This window comes from Perca flavescens, chromosome 14, assembly GCF_004354835.1.
Source record: "Perca flavescens isolate YP-PL-M2 chromosome 14, PFLA_1.0, whole genome shotgun sequence".
Lineage (NCBI taxonomy): Eukaryota > Metazoa > Chordata > Actinopteri > Perciformes > Percidae > Perca > Perca flavescens.
Genome location: NC_041344.1, coordinates 27033439 through 27052367, shown reverse-complemented (window position 1 = coordinate 27052367; position 18929 = coordinate 27033439). Strand labels below are relative to the sequence as shown.

The 18929-nt window shown below is 39.3% G+C and overlaps 1 protein-coding gene across 1 annotated transcript; it reads left to right on the top strand.

Moving 5' to 3' along the window:
• The first annotated feature begins 1593 nt into the window (after nt 1–1593).
• LOC114568036 (CMP-N-acetylneuraminate-beta-galactosamide-alpha-2,3-sialyltransferase 1-like) lies at nt 1594–3832 on the top strand. Its single transcript, XM_028597381.1, has 6 exons — nt 1594–1674; nt 1823–2019; nt 2206–2385; nt 3122–3167; nt 3267–3386; nt 3537–3832. The coding sequence occupies exons 1-6, from the start codon at nt 1594–1596 to the stop codon at nt 3702–3704; spliced, it is 792 nt and encodes a 263-aa protein (XP_028453182.1). The 3' UTR covers nt 3705–3832.
• The last annotated feature ends 15097 nt before the right edge of the window (nt 3833–18929 follow it).

Genomic DNA, 18929 nt, shown 5'->3' with positions numbered 1-18929 from the left:
AGGAATTGGCGACGCAGATGGTGAGGTGGTGAACTGAAGTCAGACTGCAGAAAGTACATGTGGGAATAACGATTAGGCTACTCTTAATATGTTTAAGTATTAATGCCTCACACACATTTCTTCACACCATATCATGAAGATTAAATCCAGCAGTGTTATTTTGTACTCCCATAAACACCTCAAACTCAAATCTTAAATAAAAAGTTGTTCTTAATATTTAATCAGTGCTGTCGCCCCATCACATTTAGCATCACATTCAGTCTGTGACATCTTGCCTTCTGTCTGCAGCTAACTTAAATGTATTTCATTTCCATACAAAAAGATGACTAAATACCCATTCAGTCGTGGATTTACTCTTCCAAAGTCTCCGAAATGTCACTAACCTTCCAGGGCGGATTACTAAACTTCTGTAAGGGCTACAGTGACACCGTAGGGTGACTGTTAACTACAAAGCTAAAAACACGGCAGGACGCTGGGTTCAAAGGTTGTGGAGCAAATCAAAGATTACGTGAGTTGATTTTTGGATTCATAATTTATTTATTTTGCAAAGACACTGTAATTCCATGACAGATTGAAAAGCTTCTGTTAGAGTACTTGGTTGAAACAGCACATATCATTGCTTCTAAACAAAACAAAACAAAAGAGTCTCTGCACTGTGCTGATCTGGAGATATTAAATATGACATAAACCATGTAGTAACAATACGCCATTTGCGTTGTAATGTGTCACAAATTACCCTCTAATAAGATCTAACTGGAAAATTTAATGTTTGGTGTCTATATGGGTATAACTTTTTGAATCATGTCTAATAAAGACTATTATTTTGGTTTTGGTCTAATTTGACACAAATTATGGTTATCTTTTAGGTAAACTCATTAAAGACATTACTGTATGGTGTAATGATGCCAGTTTTTAGAGAGGGTTGTGAGTCCAGAAGACTGACGTTGTCTCCAGATTACATAAAAATAACTCTCTCCCTGTATTTGTTTTTAATACAAACCACACCTCTCCACCACAGTGTTCCAATTACCTGAGACTATCCTGACATGGATACAAAGCATATGGCTTTCAGCTAGTTGAACTTCAGACTCTTAGTCAGACGTTTCCACAATATAATTGGAGTAGAAACGGATTTACTCGAAACAGGTAGGACAAAAATAAAACATTAATCCATTTTAACTTATTATTATTGTGACTATTATTATTAATTTAACTGACATATTTTTCATTTATTTTATTTATATTTGGCCTTATAAATAAATGGAAATATGACTACAGGAATGAAGGGGAAACAATAAAGACGTATAATTATTAACTACTTTAAATAAACAATATGGCAAGTTTTTCCTCATTTATGATTGTAGTCTCTCTTGTGTATGTTTCGCCACATATTTTGTCTATGGATGGGAGCTGTTGTTACCAAATCAGACGCGTCACACAGCGAAGATGAAATTAAAAGGGAGGACCCTAATTATACTGCTGTGCATGACTACTATCTATGTGTCTTGGAGAGAATATATGTCATGCTCCCTGCCTCAGAATAAAAGCCCCTGTGCTTGTGAGCGATGTTTATCTGAAGATGATCTGTGGTTTATGAAGCGTTTCAACAAATCTGTTGAACCATTTTTGTCAGCAAACTACAATATCTCAGAGGACGTTTTCAACTGGTGGAAGGTAAGTTGTTAACTTGCAAGAAAACAGTCTCTCAACCTGCACTTCAGATCAGGGAATAGAATAGAATCAATAGCCATCATCACTGCGGTGACAACGCCTACCAATGTGTGTTTATATAATTAATCCATTTGTTTGGTGTGCCTGACAGCGCTTACAGCGTGCAAAGGGCAACTTCAGTACCTTCAGAGGAAAAGTGGACAGGCTGTTTCTGACAGTGCCACCCAGTCCAGATGTTCTAGAATCCAGCCCTGACCGCTGCAGGACTTGTGCTGTGGTGGGGAATTCTGGTAATTTGAGGAGATCACATTATGGACCTCTCATAGATTTCCACAATGTCATCATAAGGTAAGTCCTCAGGATAAAGAAAACAGTTTTCTTCTGATGTTGTCTTTGTCACAATTAGTTGAGTCAGTGGAAAAAAACAAATTGTTTCCTCAATGTCAGAAACTAAAAGTCAAAATTCAAGCAGTCCCCCGATGTATTTCTGCCAAGGACAGTGACATGTGAAATATATCCCTCTGCACTATTTAGAGTGAACGCTGGTCAAATCAAAGGCTTTGAAGCAGATGTTGGGACCAGAACAACTCATCATGTCATGTATCCAGAGAGTTCTGTGGATTTAGATAACACCACTCATCTTGTGCTGGCTCCATTTAAGATGGTTGACTTTGACTGGCTCACAGGAGCCCTCACCACAGGATTTAAGTCAATGTGAGTCAAATTTCTATGGACTATGTGATCATTTGGCCCATGCAGTGTTTATTTTGTAAACAAAAACTATGGCGCTAAGTGTTCGTTAACACCTTTTATCCAATGGTAACATGAGACGATACCACCATTGACAAAGAAAACACGAGACAGAAATGTAGTTTAAAAAAAAAGTTCTCTCTTCATTTTCTCTCTCTCTCTTTTCTGCATAGTGTCACATGGAATAAAAAAACGTGCTCTGGTTTATTGCCATTTCTTTAAACCAATCACAATCGCCATAGGCGGCGCTAAGCTCCGCACGGAGCCGCTGCAAAATAGCCTCGGGAAGGAACTTGTTTTGGTGGAACGTGTACTTTCAAAAGTTGTTTTAGTCGTGCGAGAGAAAACTCAGATTGGACAGATAGTCTAGCTAGCTGTCTGGATTTACCCTGTAGAGATCTGAGGAGGAGTTTACCATAGTCCTCATAAATCCACCAGAATTTATAATTAATTAATTTGAACGTTGTGGATATAGACTCAGGGGTGTGGGGGGGCACGCCTATTCACAAAACCCTTGAAATACATATATTTACACCAGGACCGAAACCTTTAATGAGATTTTGAGTGTGTTTAGGCCCTCAAAAAGGTAATTAATTTGGTATAATAAAAATAATAATAATTCCATCAGTTTCAAGAAGGCCTTCACTGGCGCTTGGACCCTAATGATATAAAGTGTGACATTTCATGTTTGTTTCAACAGACCACGTTGGGGTGTAAGATCAAAAATCAAAGCTAACAAGGATTTGGTGAGTATTATTTTGAATGCATTTAACAATAAACTTTTTTGGCTGTAAAGGTCATGGTTCATAAAAATATGTTTAAAGCCTAATTCTGATTCACAACAGGTGATGGTCCTTAATCCAGCTTTTATGAGGTATGTTCATGACAGGTGGCTGGAAAAGAAAGGTTATTACCCCTCCACTGGCTTTCTGGCTTTGGTTCTTGCCCTGCATATGTGTGATGAGGTAAGTTCATTTTTAAGTTAGAGTTCTACTTGTAAATGTCACCACTGTAACACACTAATGATTAACAAGTTGATGCAAAGAATGAATGACTTGTTTAATGACTGGTACTACGTCCTCGGTTTCTGACATTGTTAACTTTTGTTGTCCTAGGTCAGTGTGTTTGGTTATGGAGCAGACAGTGATGGAAACTGGAGTCATTACTGGGAAAAACTCATAAACAAAGACTTAAAAACTGGGCCACATCCTGGAGATACAGAGTATAGAATGATCCAGGAGCTAAATGAGCAACAGAAACTCAAGTTTTATACAGGGTTCTGAGGTTTTTCTCAGCATTTAAAGGAAGGTTAGTAGTAGGTAACAGTAGAAGACTTACAATTCTGATCAAGTCGCCTCTTTTTCACATTCATTTGAAAACATTATGGTAGGAACGGGTTGCTGGGACAGTAGTTTTGAAAGATATGATCAAATGAGCCGCTTTTTGTTACGAAAATATCACTCTACCACGGTCTCTGACTGTAAACCATGCACGGACACACCGATTTTTTAGATTATCTAGTGACATTCACGCTTTAGTTGGTTATAAAACAGTGTCCAACCTATAGGTAGGCCTATTATAGATAACAAACAAGCTAACAACAAAGACACCAGCACAAACCTGATATTTCACCTTTCCACACCTGTGCCTAATATCCAAATCGCAATAAAATGGGAGTTTGACAGTCCTGTCCAAATGTGATGAATGAGTAATAGTGTAGACTACCATAGTGATGAGAATGATGCACGTCCGTAGAATTCAATATATAACACAATCAACGGGATAGAAGTTGTGTCACAAGTTAATCTGGCATCAGTCGTTGCTATCGCCACAAACATTACGTGCAAACACCTCAGAAAGGATGTTTCATATCTAATAACATAAACTACATATGAGGATTTTACACTCAGCTGAACGCAGCGTGGAGACAGCTGTCAGCTGTCAGCTGTGGCAAAATGTGATCCGCTCAGATTAATTTGTGATACATAGGCATTTAAAATAGAAATTTAATAATTATATAATAATTTATTTCTGTACACTCTGATTAGTTGACTCAACTTAACTAAGTCAAGTCATCTTGTTGCTTTGACTGAGTTAATTTGAGTCAACTTATAGTGTCAAGTTTATTACACTTCAAAACATGAGTTGATGCTACATGCAGTCTGTTGAGTCAACTTCCTGTATCAAGAAAGTAGTACTTGAAAATATTATTTGAGATAACTTTAAGAGATGTTGGTTAAATTTATTTTATCAAGTTCTTACAACTGTGAATCTAGTTGGCTCAACATGGAATACATAATTGATACACCTCGCGATTTGTTGACTCAACTTTCTGTATCAAGTAATGTGGACTGGAAAACATTACTTAAGAGAACTAAGAAAGATGTTTGTTTAACTTATTTTATCAAGTTAGGGCCACATTATTTTTTTCTCATGCTCTATTGCCAAGTTACTTGAGTTTACAGAAATTGCTAGATTTCAAAAATTTAAGCTACAATTTTATTTCTCTTTAAGAATTACATCTACAAAGAATCTACATGAGAATTGGCCAGTCAAACTTAAATATTAACACATGAAAAAATAGCTGAAAAGACAATTCAATAAGGACCTTTATTGTCCAACTTCAACCAGCCTTGCTTCAAAATAAGTGTCAATGAATGTTGAGACGTCAAAAAAAAAAAAAAGGGGACATCCTTGGGACATTTTAAAAAATTAGCCTTTACACCCTCAAACACACTTTTGCTTTGGGCTGCTCACAAACTGAAATTACACTGTCCCACACATAAATAATAATATAATAATACATAAAAATAAGAGCACCCTTCCTTTGGGAAAAAACAATAACTCTGAGTTCCACTGAGTCCATTCTGAGTTAATGTTCAGAGTTGCTGCAGTAAATTGCAGAAAGATTCGTAAAAACAAAACAAAAAATTTATCAATGAGAAACTTGCTCAAAATGTTGAAAATTAAAACATTCAAACATTACTGAAATGTCCACTCTTGACAATTTCTCTGTAACATCACATGGATTAATGTAAATACCTTTGAAATAAGTCAGAAAATGAAAACAAGGTGGGGTGACCCACAGAAGGGCAATACATTTCATCTCCTCTTACTAAATAGTGTAAAAAATGAGAATTCTTCCATCGGGACATGCAGAAAAAAAAAAAAAAAAAAAAGCTTTCACACCCTCTTAAACATCTATGCTCTTCCAACTCTTTCAGGGCTGGTCAAAAACTGAAATTACACTGTGTCCCGCTTGTAAGAAAAAAGAAAAGAAAAAAAGAGCATCCTTCCTTTGAGGGGGAAATAAAACAACTCTCTAAATGACTTGATCAACATCTACATCTCGATCCATTCTAAGTGAATGTTAGTAGTAATAATCTGGCGAGTTTGCGGCCGAACGTCGGTAATATGGTAGTGCATCTAATTGTCGAAGCTGCGCGCAAGACACCGCGGCGTAATGACGAAGCGGTCGAACGTCAGCACTCCGCGATCGCCATCTAGCGGCGAATCTGGGAGCGCATATCATCGTCGAAACTGATGTGATGACGTAGGTATCGCTGTCGTCATGGTTTACGTGGGGGTGAGGCATTATTTACATTTTGTAAAAAGGTGTTAAAACGTCTGATAGACCAATGGTTAGCTGTTAAGAAGGGGTTTGCTATTGGTGGATTGTAAAAATGCCCTACAGGGTGTGGTTTGTGGTGTTTAAAACCCCTTGTTTCAAGGCTGACTGCTCACTTTTTTATCCACCATTTTTAGCTGTTCTGGTAGCTAGCTTGCTACCTCGTTTTCTCAGACTTCCTCAACAAAAAGCCCTCTGGAGTGTCACTTTTTAATTCTTTTTCGGCAAAAGCAAAGAGGAATAGTTTTTCAGCCATGTCTTTCCACACATTTGGACAACAATCTGGATCATCTGTTGTTGAAGAAGGTGAGACATCTAGAATAGGACCCACTACATTTGGTTTGAGCCTAGCCCCCCGAAAAGAGTTATGGGGATGCTAAGAGACTAGTACTGGAACAACAGGCAGTTTGAGTCAGGCTCCCAGAAAGAAGAGATACCGGTCGGAGATCTTTCCTACAAGCATGACTGAATCGTGTACATCTGATCTGGAATATGTCGGTGTCAATGGATACAGTTATTCAATTCGATACAATGCAGGATACTTGACATTAGCTGTTTACACTAGTGTACTAGCATACTAATGCAAAATATGCTATTGACAGAGTAGCTCTAAAAACCTTCTCAATACCTACAGGCACACGTGTTTGCAACCAAGAAAACTTGTTCATAGGACAGATTCCTAAATTTGTAGTCATAGCTTTCGTAGATAATGAAGCATACCAGAGACTAAAAGGACTTTGAGCATACACAGGATCGTATGTCCGTAACCCCTTTAATTTTGGAAACTATAATACAGAATTTATTAGCCTTTATGCAGATGGACAGCCTCACCCAGCCCGTCCTTTTCAGCCCCCCCCCTTTTCAAAGAGGGCAATATGTACGGGAATATTATCAACTGATTGAATCAACAGGACGCCATTTAAAAGACAGGTCACTAGCCATAACACGAGATGTTTTGGGGGTGGTTATACTCTATTTTGTTTCAATTTGGAACCTGACGGTGGGGGGTCAGGAAACGTTTCACTGATTAAGAACGGTAACGTTCGCTTGGAAGTTCGGTTCAGAAATCCCCTTCCTAGGACTGTGACCCTTATCTGCTATTCCGTTTTTGATTCTGTAATCGAAATATCTAACCGAAGGCAAGTCCTATTGGATCACTACTAACGATGAATACAATAGAACTCACTAGCGTCCTCAGAAAAAGAATGAATAGGGACACAAATTTCTTAGGAGTAATGCCATGTGATCATCTCCCAAAAACCGTCGTTTGTAAATTACCTGCTATGCTCGTTGTAAATACACAGCCCAGTAATATGCCTGGTGAACACTGGCTAGGTATTTACATTACAGAGAACAAGCATGGTTTGTTCTTTGATAGCTTTGGACATCCACCTACCTTTTTTCCTCAGGAAATTAGCAATTTCTTCTGGTGGATAAAAAAGTGAGCAATCAGCCTTGAAACAAGGGGTTTTAAACACCACAAACCACACCCTGTAGGGTGTTTTTACAATCCACCAATAGCAAACCCCTTCTTAACAGCTAACCATTGGTCTATCAGACGTTTTAACACCTTTTTACAAAATGTAAATAATGCCTCACCCCCATGTAAACCATGACGACAGCGATACCTACGTCATCACATCCGCTAGATGCGTGCGCAGTTTCGACGACGATATGCGCTCCCAGATTCGGCGATCGCAGGTACCGACGTTCGGCCGCTAGATGGCGCTCGCGGGGTGCTGATGTTCAACCGCTACGTCATTACGCTCGCGGTATGCGCGCGCAGCTTTGACAATTAGATGCACTACCATATTACGCCGCTAGATGGCGATCGCGAGTACCGACGTTCGCCGCGCGTCATCACGCACGCTCATATCATCAGATTACATGGCAAGAATGCACGTGCGTGTGATGATGTCACACATGCACGCGCAAACTCGCCAGGTTATTACTACTAATGTTCAGCATTGTTGCAGTAAAATGCAGCAAAATATACATACACAATTGTATCTCTCTGAGAAACTTGCTAAATAGTCAGCCAGAAAATTAACACGTTCAGGTTTGCTGTACAACATAAAATACAAATTAGTCTGCAAGAGAAATTTCCTCCACAGAGACCAATAGAGATCTGTTAGAACATGAAAACATAAAAAAACTGTTGTGACCCACAGAAGGGCTTTACATTTCTTTGCCTCTTACTACATAGTGGACAAATAGCAAAAAAATTAGAACACTTCCTCAGGGTAAATGCAGAAACATCTTCCTGAGCCATCCCTCTAACTGAGCAGCTTATTCTTTAGAGAGTGGACCCTGGGAGTGCACATCTCAGACCCGATTCCCATGAACAGGCGCTGAATCACCTCAAAAGTATATTTCATGTCTTTTGGATAGTCAAGGTTCAGCATGTACAGCAGGCCCATCAGGTTCACAAAAGCGTTGGGTACATCACCGAGATGATGCATGACAATCTTTTCCTCGATGACGATGGCAACATCGTTGTAGGAAACTGGAAGGGGCTCCTTCACATCTTCAACGACCAAAAGGATTCCAATCACCATTCCCTTGATGACGTCCTCCCCGGGATCTGTTGGCTTCATGCAAAAACAAACAAAAAACAAAAAGGTGCCTGTGCTTTAGACATGTTTAGCTATATAGTGTATCCACACAGAGGATGCCTGAAATGATATGTGTAACCATGCCCATTGTGAACTAGTTTTTGTATCATTGTACAAAATTTTGCTGCTTACCTCACATCTCTTCATCAATATAGAAGGATTTTCCTTCATGTACCATGGCAGTCCCTGCAAAGCTGCTGTTCTCTTCCTTTGGTTTGATGCCTGCAAAAACACGATATGCGAATTCAGTTGATATCAGAACTCTGATTTTTGTCAACCCTCAAATGACGGAAACTGAGCTTTCAATTCAAAGAGGTAACTTAAACTCTGACCTTCTCATGGGCAGGTTATATATATATCAACAAACCCAGAGTTTCTCTCCATTTTACTGAGCCATTTTCTTATTCAGTCTGATTCAAAGTGCCTATCCAAGCACATTAATTAGAGGAGGTTTACTGTCTGTCATAATCTACATCCTGGTCCCTCTCCTCAGTGGGGTTGCACAATTAACCTGGACCACAATTACAACAAATATGCACTTACATCCTTGTCTATACTCTCCATTAAGGATGTAATTTCTTGAACTTCCTCAAGCACTTCAACCGAATAACTGAAGAAGTTTATGCAGATGGCTGTCCAGACCCTCATAGAACTTATTGATGTCCATTGACATGAGCCTGGTGAATTCCTTGACGATCTATGTGGAGAAGTAACATTACATTTTTAGTTCAAGTTAAAAGTCACCTAAATTTTCACATTTCAGCACTACAATTGACATGTTGTCAGACACGTGACGTACAGCGGAGACTGGTCTCACGGTGCATATTTCATTAATATTAACTTCAACTTCAACGAACTGTGTCCTCAGACTGGTAGATTGATTTGGTTGAGTTTTATTAATGTTTACATCAGACTGATATGTCAGTGCTTTATGTTGTCATGATAATTCATACATGCTAAGTAACAAGGCTGTAAGTTTAACAAATCAGTATGTACTACTCTGATTTAAGTAGTTAAATAAAAATATGTAAATGATATCAGATCAAGCATTATTTTATATATATATATATATATATATATATATATATATACTGTATATATAGTACAGGCCAAAAGTTTGGACACACCTTCTCATTCAATGCATTTCCTTTTTATTTTCATGACTATTTACATTGTAGATTCTCAATGAAGGCATCAAAACTATGAATGAACACATATGGAATTATGTACTTAACAAAAAAGTGTGAAATAACTGAAAACATGTCTTATATTTTAGATTCTTCAAAGTAGCCACCCTTTGCTTTTTTTGATAAATCTGCAAACCCTTGGTGTTCTCTCAATGAGCTTCATGAGGTAGTCACCTGAAATGGTTTTCACTTCACAGGTGGGATTTGTCAGGGTTAATTAGTGGAATTTGTTCCCTTATTAATAAAAAAGAAAAGGGTTCAGTTATTTCACACTTTTTTGTTAAGTACATAATTCCATATGTGTTCATTCATAGTTTTGATGCCTTCAGTGAGAATCTACAATGTAAAAAGTCAGGAAAATAAAAAGGAAATGCATTGAATGAGAAGGTGTGTCCAAACTTTTGGCCTGTACTGTATATGCAGAACAAATTGCCCTATGGGGACAAATTAAAAACAAAGTCTAGTCTAATATAGGAGTGGCCTACAGGAAAGATACATTTATGTTTAATGTGTCAAATATTGTGTTAGTCATAACAGAGCAAGTAATTGCTTGCATCTGTAGATTAAAAAAGATGAAATATTTCCATGTTTGTATATTCTGGGTCACATCAAAAGTGATCAAATTACAGGTATAAGGTGAATTGTTGAAGAGGAGCCACAGGTGGCTGTCTTCTCAGTGCGTATGTGGCATTCATTGCATCATCGATGCAGGCCAGGTTTGGGTTTGTTTTTCTCATCTCCTGGACCATCTTTTCTCTATCTTCTTCAAGACTTCTGCTGTCTCTTCCTGTGGGAGATCTGGAAGAAAATTTGTTTCAGACCGTCTAGGTTTCTACACTTTGTTTCTCTTCCCTCGCGTGTCCCCAGCACCTCTTTTCTCAGAATTAACCTCCAGTTCTCGGCAGCCCACACCTTTCAATTTCTGTCTGTAATTGCCCATCTTGAACTTTATGCTGTGTTTCCATCCATAACATCCAGATGTGGAGCCAGTTCTGTAAGGCAAGGGTATTTTTCAACAAGTGCCTTGGCTACACATCCAAAATGTTCAAGTGTAGGGTAGGTCATAAATGAATATATTGTTTCAGCAAGTTTGAGCAGAATCTCAGACTTCATGTCCCTTGAAATGGATAGAAGTGCTCCACTTTCTCTAAAAGCACCATTGCCCTGCCTGAGCCTCAGCTCAACATCATATGAGAAGGCGGGAATGGGAAAATGAGCTGGCCACTGCTGTGAACGCCGACCGGCAAAGCACTCTGTTTGGCTGCTCAATGAAGAGGATTTCGTCAGAGATGATGAATGAGCTGAAGAGGATGCTGCCGGAGATGATGGTACAGCAGAGCTAAAAGTGTCCAAAATTGAGTCTGAGGGCAGAAAATGACTTTCAATGTCACCTTGTCCTTTGGTAGATCGTCAACACACGTGAGGTTACAGAAGTCTTTGAAATCCTCATCTTCATATTGAAGGTCAAATGAAGAGCATAACTGCAGTTTGTTTGCAGAAGTCCTGCACTCTCAGGACTTCTCTGGTGATGAAGAAAAAACAAGAATGTAAGAAAAGACAAAATGCAAAATAAAGAAACATTAATAAACATGAACAAATCTAATGGTCCAGAAATCAACCAGGGGACCAAATCTCTGAATCAGTTCGGGATAATGTTCCAAAAAGTGGTGCTTGGGCAGGAGGTGGAAATCAGGAAACACCTCTTTTAATAGGCACCTGTGATCGGAGATTTACACTCCAAGTATGCCAATGTCTCTTCTGAAAAATGTCCACTAGCTAGAAGCTCTACTATTTCTTTCAAATCTAATAGAATTCCCCAAGTTTTGTCATCTTCTGGTATAATGTGACCGATCATCAGAGGCAGAAGTCTCAATAGTGTCCAGTTTTCGTGGCAATTCCCACCAATAGATTTTTTCGATGCAAAAGACTTTGAAAATGGATGAGGTCTGTTGGTTTTATCTGTAAACTTTAAAGGAAAGATTCAATGATGGAATTCCGTTCATCTATTGTAAAGTACTGTTTGGATATCAGAGACTTTATGCATAGACTTAATTCCGTGGCACTATTCCTTCAAAAAAGGTTGTGCATAAAATCTGGGGGGAAGCCCTGGATTGTGTGGAAATGAGAAAGTCTATCGAGGACACAGTCACTCTTTACTCCATTCACGGAAACTAACTGATGTCTGTTTAATTCCAGAAGATCCTGTTTGTGAGCTTCAACTGTCCGGAGTGGAAATACTCTCTCCTTTACCTCGTGAATGTCAATATCTCGCCGACTAGCAAAACAAAACCGGCAAAATTTGTCAACATTAAAACTTTCATGAAACCCAGAAAGTGAGTGGGCCCCCAAGTTGTCTGCAGACACATACAGCACAGTACCTCTAAAAGTTGTTCCCACTTTCTGAACATACAATCCTTGCTGCTCAAGTAGTTCAAGGTCTTTTATCAGTGATTCAAGAATGGCTCCATACCCATATTTCTTCACATCATTGCTATGACACAGACATGCAAGATAGATTGACTGTACAGATGATCTATATCGTATAGGTAAATTTGAAATCACCCAATAGACTGCACGGACCTTGTGCTTTTTTTTTGATGTTCCTAGTGGGTTGCAAACCTCGAAGTCGTCTATATACAGTCTTAGGGCAATGCTAAGATCTTCTGACGAGAGCAAAATATTGTCTTTGTAATATAGACCGTCTCTGTATGTTTTGTACTGAGACAAGTGTTCAACTGTTTCAATATGTCCTGTCTCCAAGACTTTATCTAACACATCATTACGACTTAACAGCTCTGTCAGGACTTTCAAAACCGGAATATAAACAAATTTCCGCCTTGAAGAAGCATCTAAAACATATTCAATTGGCTCAATCACTTTAAAATTTTTCTTGTAAAAAGTTTCTCTTTTATATTCAGAGCCAAAAGGCCCGTCTTTCGACAAGAAACTTAGGGGGTTTACTTTTTTTTAACTATCTCTGTTATAGCAGCAGTGACTGCACTGTTTACTGCACAATTATGCTTGATCAGTACACTTTCAATTATTTTTAGTGTGCACTCTTCTACAACTGAGCTAATACTACAAAGCTCATTGATTATTTCCTGAGTTGTTGTTTTAGACACATGCAAATTTGTTTGCATACGCAGTAAGAGAGATGCAACTTTGTGTTGAAGTAAATCATGCAGGTCTTGATCCTCTATGGAATCATCTGCTACGTCTAGATCGTCTGAATGTGTCTCAAAGTCTGTACTTTCAGAGTTTAAAGTGCCTTGAATAAAAGTTTGATACAGGTTTTCTCGAAAATTGTCAACAGTAGAGAGGTGATGTTTCTTACTCTTATGTGCACGAAAAGTACTGTACACACTTGACTGAAAACTACAGTCTTTAAAGGACATTTAACAGTTTCCTTATTGTGTATGTGTATTTTCAAATGTGCAAAATACTGTGTATCACTACAAATCTCTGAAAAATTGCACAGTTCACAATTTAACCTTGCAGTCACCTGTTTTGAATGGGCTTGACTATGGTCTCTAGTTAAATGTTTTTTCAGAGATTATTCTGCCCTGAAGGAGCAAACAGTCTGCATAGACACTGGGAAGAGGAAAGTTCCTTGCCTGATGACAGTGCTTCAGCTTATAATGGACAATTAGTGTGCGTTGGTTCGGCGAGGAGAAATTGCAACACTCGCAGGACCACCTCATTGAGGGGCAGTTGCCCCAAACAGCACAGCCTACACTGAAGTGAAGTAACCTTGTACAGAAAAAACAAAGATAGAAAAAAAACAAAAACATATACAACTGTTATCTGCAAATTGGGTTGATTGCATAAGTATTTTTCATGTAGTATCAAATCCTTTATTTTTTAAAACGCGGGTCGACCCGATTTCAAACGGCATAGGGCTCCTTTCCCACTGGCCCAAAAACCCCACGTCTGATCTCCAGCTGGCGGTCCGCGTGACCGCTCACCCCACAACCGCGCATTGCCATGGATACAGAGAGTAACGGCACACATATCACTACGCACATGAAAACAATCACCTATCACTACGTGTTTATACCGCATCTAACTCTACATACAAAATATAGTCCATACACTATGGCGGTGGTCAGTGTTTTTGGTCAGGTTGATTGAGTGCGCCGAAAGCTTCTTGCACGAGTCGCGACGTCCACGTAAATTGGCGGGTTGACCCGGTATAATGTTCCCAATGTTCACACATTTTTCCATAATAATGAGGACAGGTCTCGCGACCGTTTCACTCGTTATCGGTGCCAAATACTTGTTACAGTCGAATATGAGGCTCAACCCTATATTAAATACTTGCTGTGACACTCAGCGGTGCTAGCCAGGAAGCTAGCGCTACATGCTAACGTGATTACCAAAAAACGAACGAACATGAAATATTCATCACAGGTTATGTTGACGGATAATTTGAGACGGAGAGACATTAGAAGACCAATGCACATTACCAACAGATGAACTAAAACAATTTTAAATGTACCGATACTTACCGCATTTGGACGGCTTGGCTCGAGGAAAAAGATGGCGGTGGGCTTGGATTTTCAGAGTTCAACACCGCGCGTGACGTCAGTGCGTGCGCATGCGTGTTGGTTGAAATGCCCTCCTTGACCTATTTTCTGAAGTGAACTGAATGGATTAATATGAGTTTTTAATGACTTTCTGCGCTTTTTCAAGTTGAAGCTGTTGTAACTCTTCTTACTTTGTTGTAATGGGCAATTAGTTCTCTCAGCTTGACAAAAAAATCCCTCTGACTAAAAAGCCAAAATCCCTTTTAACAGTGTAGGCTACGTAGATGTGTTATGTTAAAAGCTAAAGGCTCATCACAGCCACATTATTTAATATTCAGTATGCCTACTCATTCATCCAGATACGACAGCATCGCACTCATGTTGCAACAAGTGCATATTGCATATTGCACCGTGGGTCGGAGAAAACATATTTTCAATTGCTCTGTATGGCTGGCACCTATTGTAGAATTGACAAAGAATGTTGAGTTGATTTGAAGTGGCAGGAGTTCGATCCAGTGTGGGATCAATAAAGTATATGTTATGTTATTAAATGTCTGAATATCTGCAATAAAATTATTAGAAACACTACAATTACAGATATCTACATTCCAATTGTTAATAGCTTAATTTTAGATATCCATAATGAGAAGAAAAAGCATTCCAGATATTGTGTAATTTGAAATATTCAAAACTTCCCTATGCCTAGTAAAAATATTCACAAAGTAGAAGCCAGCTTCCAAATTCTTCTTTTATTTTGTTGACATATTTGAGTCAAAGGGTTTTACAGAGGGAATTTTATTTTAGATATATCCTCACTGCATAAATCAGAATATGGTGTCAACAGCCATAAAACATCAATTTTCACCATGTTTTTAGGTATAAAATGTTACATAAAGTAGGCTATGAATGATATCTGAACAAACCCCTCTGTAAATGTCTTCAGAAGCCCATAGGAGTGAAACTGGAAAGCTTGGTGTAAGTGCTGCTGAGTTTTCTTACTCAGAGTATGAGAAAACCCATTTTCGAAAAAACTGCCTTTAAAGCTATAGATTACAAAAATACCACACATTTTGCAAGACATTACATGTAGCTACAGTGTTGTTTTAACGGTGAAGTATTTACCAATTTAAATATCACAAGTCGATCTGGTTGTCTCCGTGGCTTGCAGTGAGTGCACACCGCCAGACAACGGATGATATTTTGTAACGACACCGCAAATGTTTGCATGCATGTCTGTCGGGGACCAGAATTAATGCTCAGCAACTCGTTTCTATCGTCAAGTTTCACAAGACACCGACAAATGAATGTGAAATAGAGGCGGCGATCAGCATGTTTATTTCCTGGTTAGTCGGGAATGGGTCCTGAAAGGCCATGCCTACACAACATCTGCCTTTATCACCAGTTAATTCAAAAACCAGTTAAACCGTAACACCGGTCGTGGTGTCTCCGCCAGGTCAGCGGTAGTTGGTGGTAGTTACCCCAGAATCGGTGACTGTGCACTGGATACAGTGTACCGCGAGCTGCCGGGTCGTGGTGCTCTGTCATGTCAGCGGTAGTTGGTGGTCAGTTAAACTTCTCATCTCCAATCCTATCTGTATTTGTGAGAAGTGGTGCTGTCCTGAGTTGAAACTTTACGGCTTTATTATCGAGTTAATAGTGTGTTTGTATCGGCCGCTGTCCGTTTCCTAAGGTCCTGAAATGCAAACATTTTTTGACTACTTTTTTTTTTTTTTTTTTTTAAAGGGCATGCGCCCGTGAGCTAACCTCGTGAGACCGTCCTGATCTCGCGAGCTCCAGTTTTCCACTCACAGATCAGTCTGGCATCTTGAGATAGAGAAAATTTGGAGCCGTTCGCCAAATGACCGGGCCAATCAGCGTTGGTTTTGAGGCGGGTTTAGGTGGTGATAGACAGATGGTTTATCCAATCAGCTAACCAGTATTTTCAGCCAGCGGTAGCCCTAATTCTGTTAGCTGCTCGCTAATGCTTTTTCTCTTGGATCCTTCTTTTGGAATATGGACCGGGAACGTGAAAGGGTGCCTTTTATTCCTAAATTCTTGTTACACAAACGGCAAATATCCTTTACCGACATGTTGCTTGCTTGCTGAGCTAACGAGCTATGCTTTGCCTGCAGCAGCAGGGGCTTGTGGTTGTATTTTCATACGCTTGTTGATCTGATTGGTTGATTTGGCCCGTCTATTACCAACATATGTGATAGACAGATGGTTTATCCAATCAGCTAACCAGTATTTTCCCCTTCCCAAAAAAGTTCTCTAACGGAAAGTTCCCAGATGGATATGCCCAGCAATGTGAAGCAATCCATCTGGCGGAGTCAGGTTACCCGTGAGCACCCACGGAGGAAAAAACCTAAATCGGGCGCCTATGGAGGAAGACATTGTGTTTATATTTTTACCTGACAGAGAACCTTGCAGAATCAGAATGTAATCACAAAATATCACAATTAAAATGTGGAGTAATCAGACATTAGCGTCATGGACTCATGGCAGTGCGCTACCCACCCTGCCCATTATGAGTGCTAAACATCGTGGAACCAGAACCGGAGTATCTGTCTGTCTGTGTGTGTGTGTGTGTGTGTGTGCGTGTGTGTGTGTGTGTGTGTGTGTGCGATGCGCAGGTAAGTGTGTGTGCATGCTTGCATGCTTGCGCGAGAGAGAGAGAGATGTCTCTTGTCGGATGATTAAGGAATTTAACATTTCAGCAGAGGTGTTCATTTCCATACAGGTTTAGTGGCTTGACGGTTAACGGTGAAGTAAGGGATTTGATTTGCAGGGGGTATGTTGGTGACTTAATTAACCCGACCCAGGGTGAGTCTGATGAAATCTGATGTAGACTATCTGCCCAGTTCAACTCTGAGATTGTCTTGCATTGCACAGCACTCTGAAGGAATAATCTCTGAGATTAGGCTACGTTATGTTCTGCCAGCTCACAGCAATTGAATACAATAGCAGGAAAAGAGTCAGAGGCGCTGATGTGCAGGTAACCTTCCTCCCCAAACACGGACACACATACATATACGTCTCGCTTTATAAGATAGATAGCCTGCCTATTAGTGACATCACCCTCTGTCTGCACTTGTTGTAGCTGGTTGTGCCAACTACCTGTCTCTTAGACCCTATTCCAATGAGGCTACTTAAAGAAGCACTACCTGTGGTCAACACCACAATATTAAACACGATCAATTTGTCTTTATTAACATGTACCGCAGTCATTTAAAATAGCTGTGATAAAACCTATTCTGAAAAAAAAACCTACCCTCGATCCTGAAGTCTTAGCCAACTATAGACCTATATCTAACCTTCCCTTTCTCTCCAAAATCCTTGAGAAGGTAGTCGCTAACCAACTATGTGACTCTCTATATAGGAACAATCTACACTAATCTACAAATCTAATTTCCATTCCAGACAGAATACCAGCAGAGATCAGTTGCATTGTTTTTTTTAATCAGGGCAGCAGTTTTCAGATTACATTATGTGCTTACATAATTGCAAAATGGTTCTCGACTGTTGTAGACAGAAGTGGCTGAAGAAATGCTTCATGCTTTTTGGTCTAAACGTCATACCCAAATTAAAAGTGGTACAGCTCCATATGCTTTTGACACTTAGGGGTGTGCCTGATATCATTGGAAAGGAAACACTCAAGTTGTGTCAGGGTGATTCTAGGCCCTACTGACACAGAGTTACAGAGGCTAGAATGGAGATTTTTTTATTTCGTCCAAGTTATAAATCTGTAAAATTATTAAAATACACTGCTGTAAACACATCTGACAGGTGACAGACAACACAGCATTAGCCACGCCCTCAGCTTACTACATTAAAAAATTCAGAAGCTAAAAGACTCAAAAATGGATTTTATATGAATTCTTTTCTACAAATATGTCTGTGTTTTTTTTATTTCTATTTGAAAAGTGCAAACAAAAAGCCAAAAACCACAAAATACAACACTTCTCAAATACACAAACAAACCCACATCAATCACCTTTCCAATGATATCAGGCACACCCTGAGTGTCAAAGTATATGGGAGCTGTACCACTTTTAATTTGGGTATGACGTTTAGACCAAAAAAAGCATGAATTTCAAGTGTTTCTTCAGCCACTTCTTTCTACAAACAGTCGAGAACCCTTTTGCAATTATGTAAGCAAACAATGTAATCTGAAAACTGCTGCCCTGGTTAAAAAAAACAATACAACTGATCTCAGCAGGTATTGTGTCTGGAATGGAGGAATGGAAATTTCTAAGTGACCCCAAACTTTTGACCGTAGTGTATTTGAAGAATTTCAGTCAGGATTTAGAATGCATCATAAGTATGAGACGACTGGTGAAAATTACTAAATCTAATTTCAACTGCTGCTGGGATAAAGGACCTCCATACTTGTTTTATTAGATCTAGTGCTGCTTTCAACACTATTGACCATACCATCCTGTTACAGAGACTGGAAAATTAGTTGGCATTAAATGAATCGCACTGGGCTGGTTTAAGTCATATTTCCGAGCGATCCTCCCACTTGTTAACGCACCCATAAACACCCAAGTAC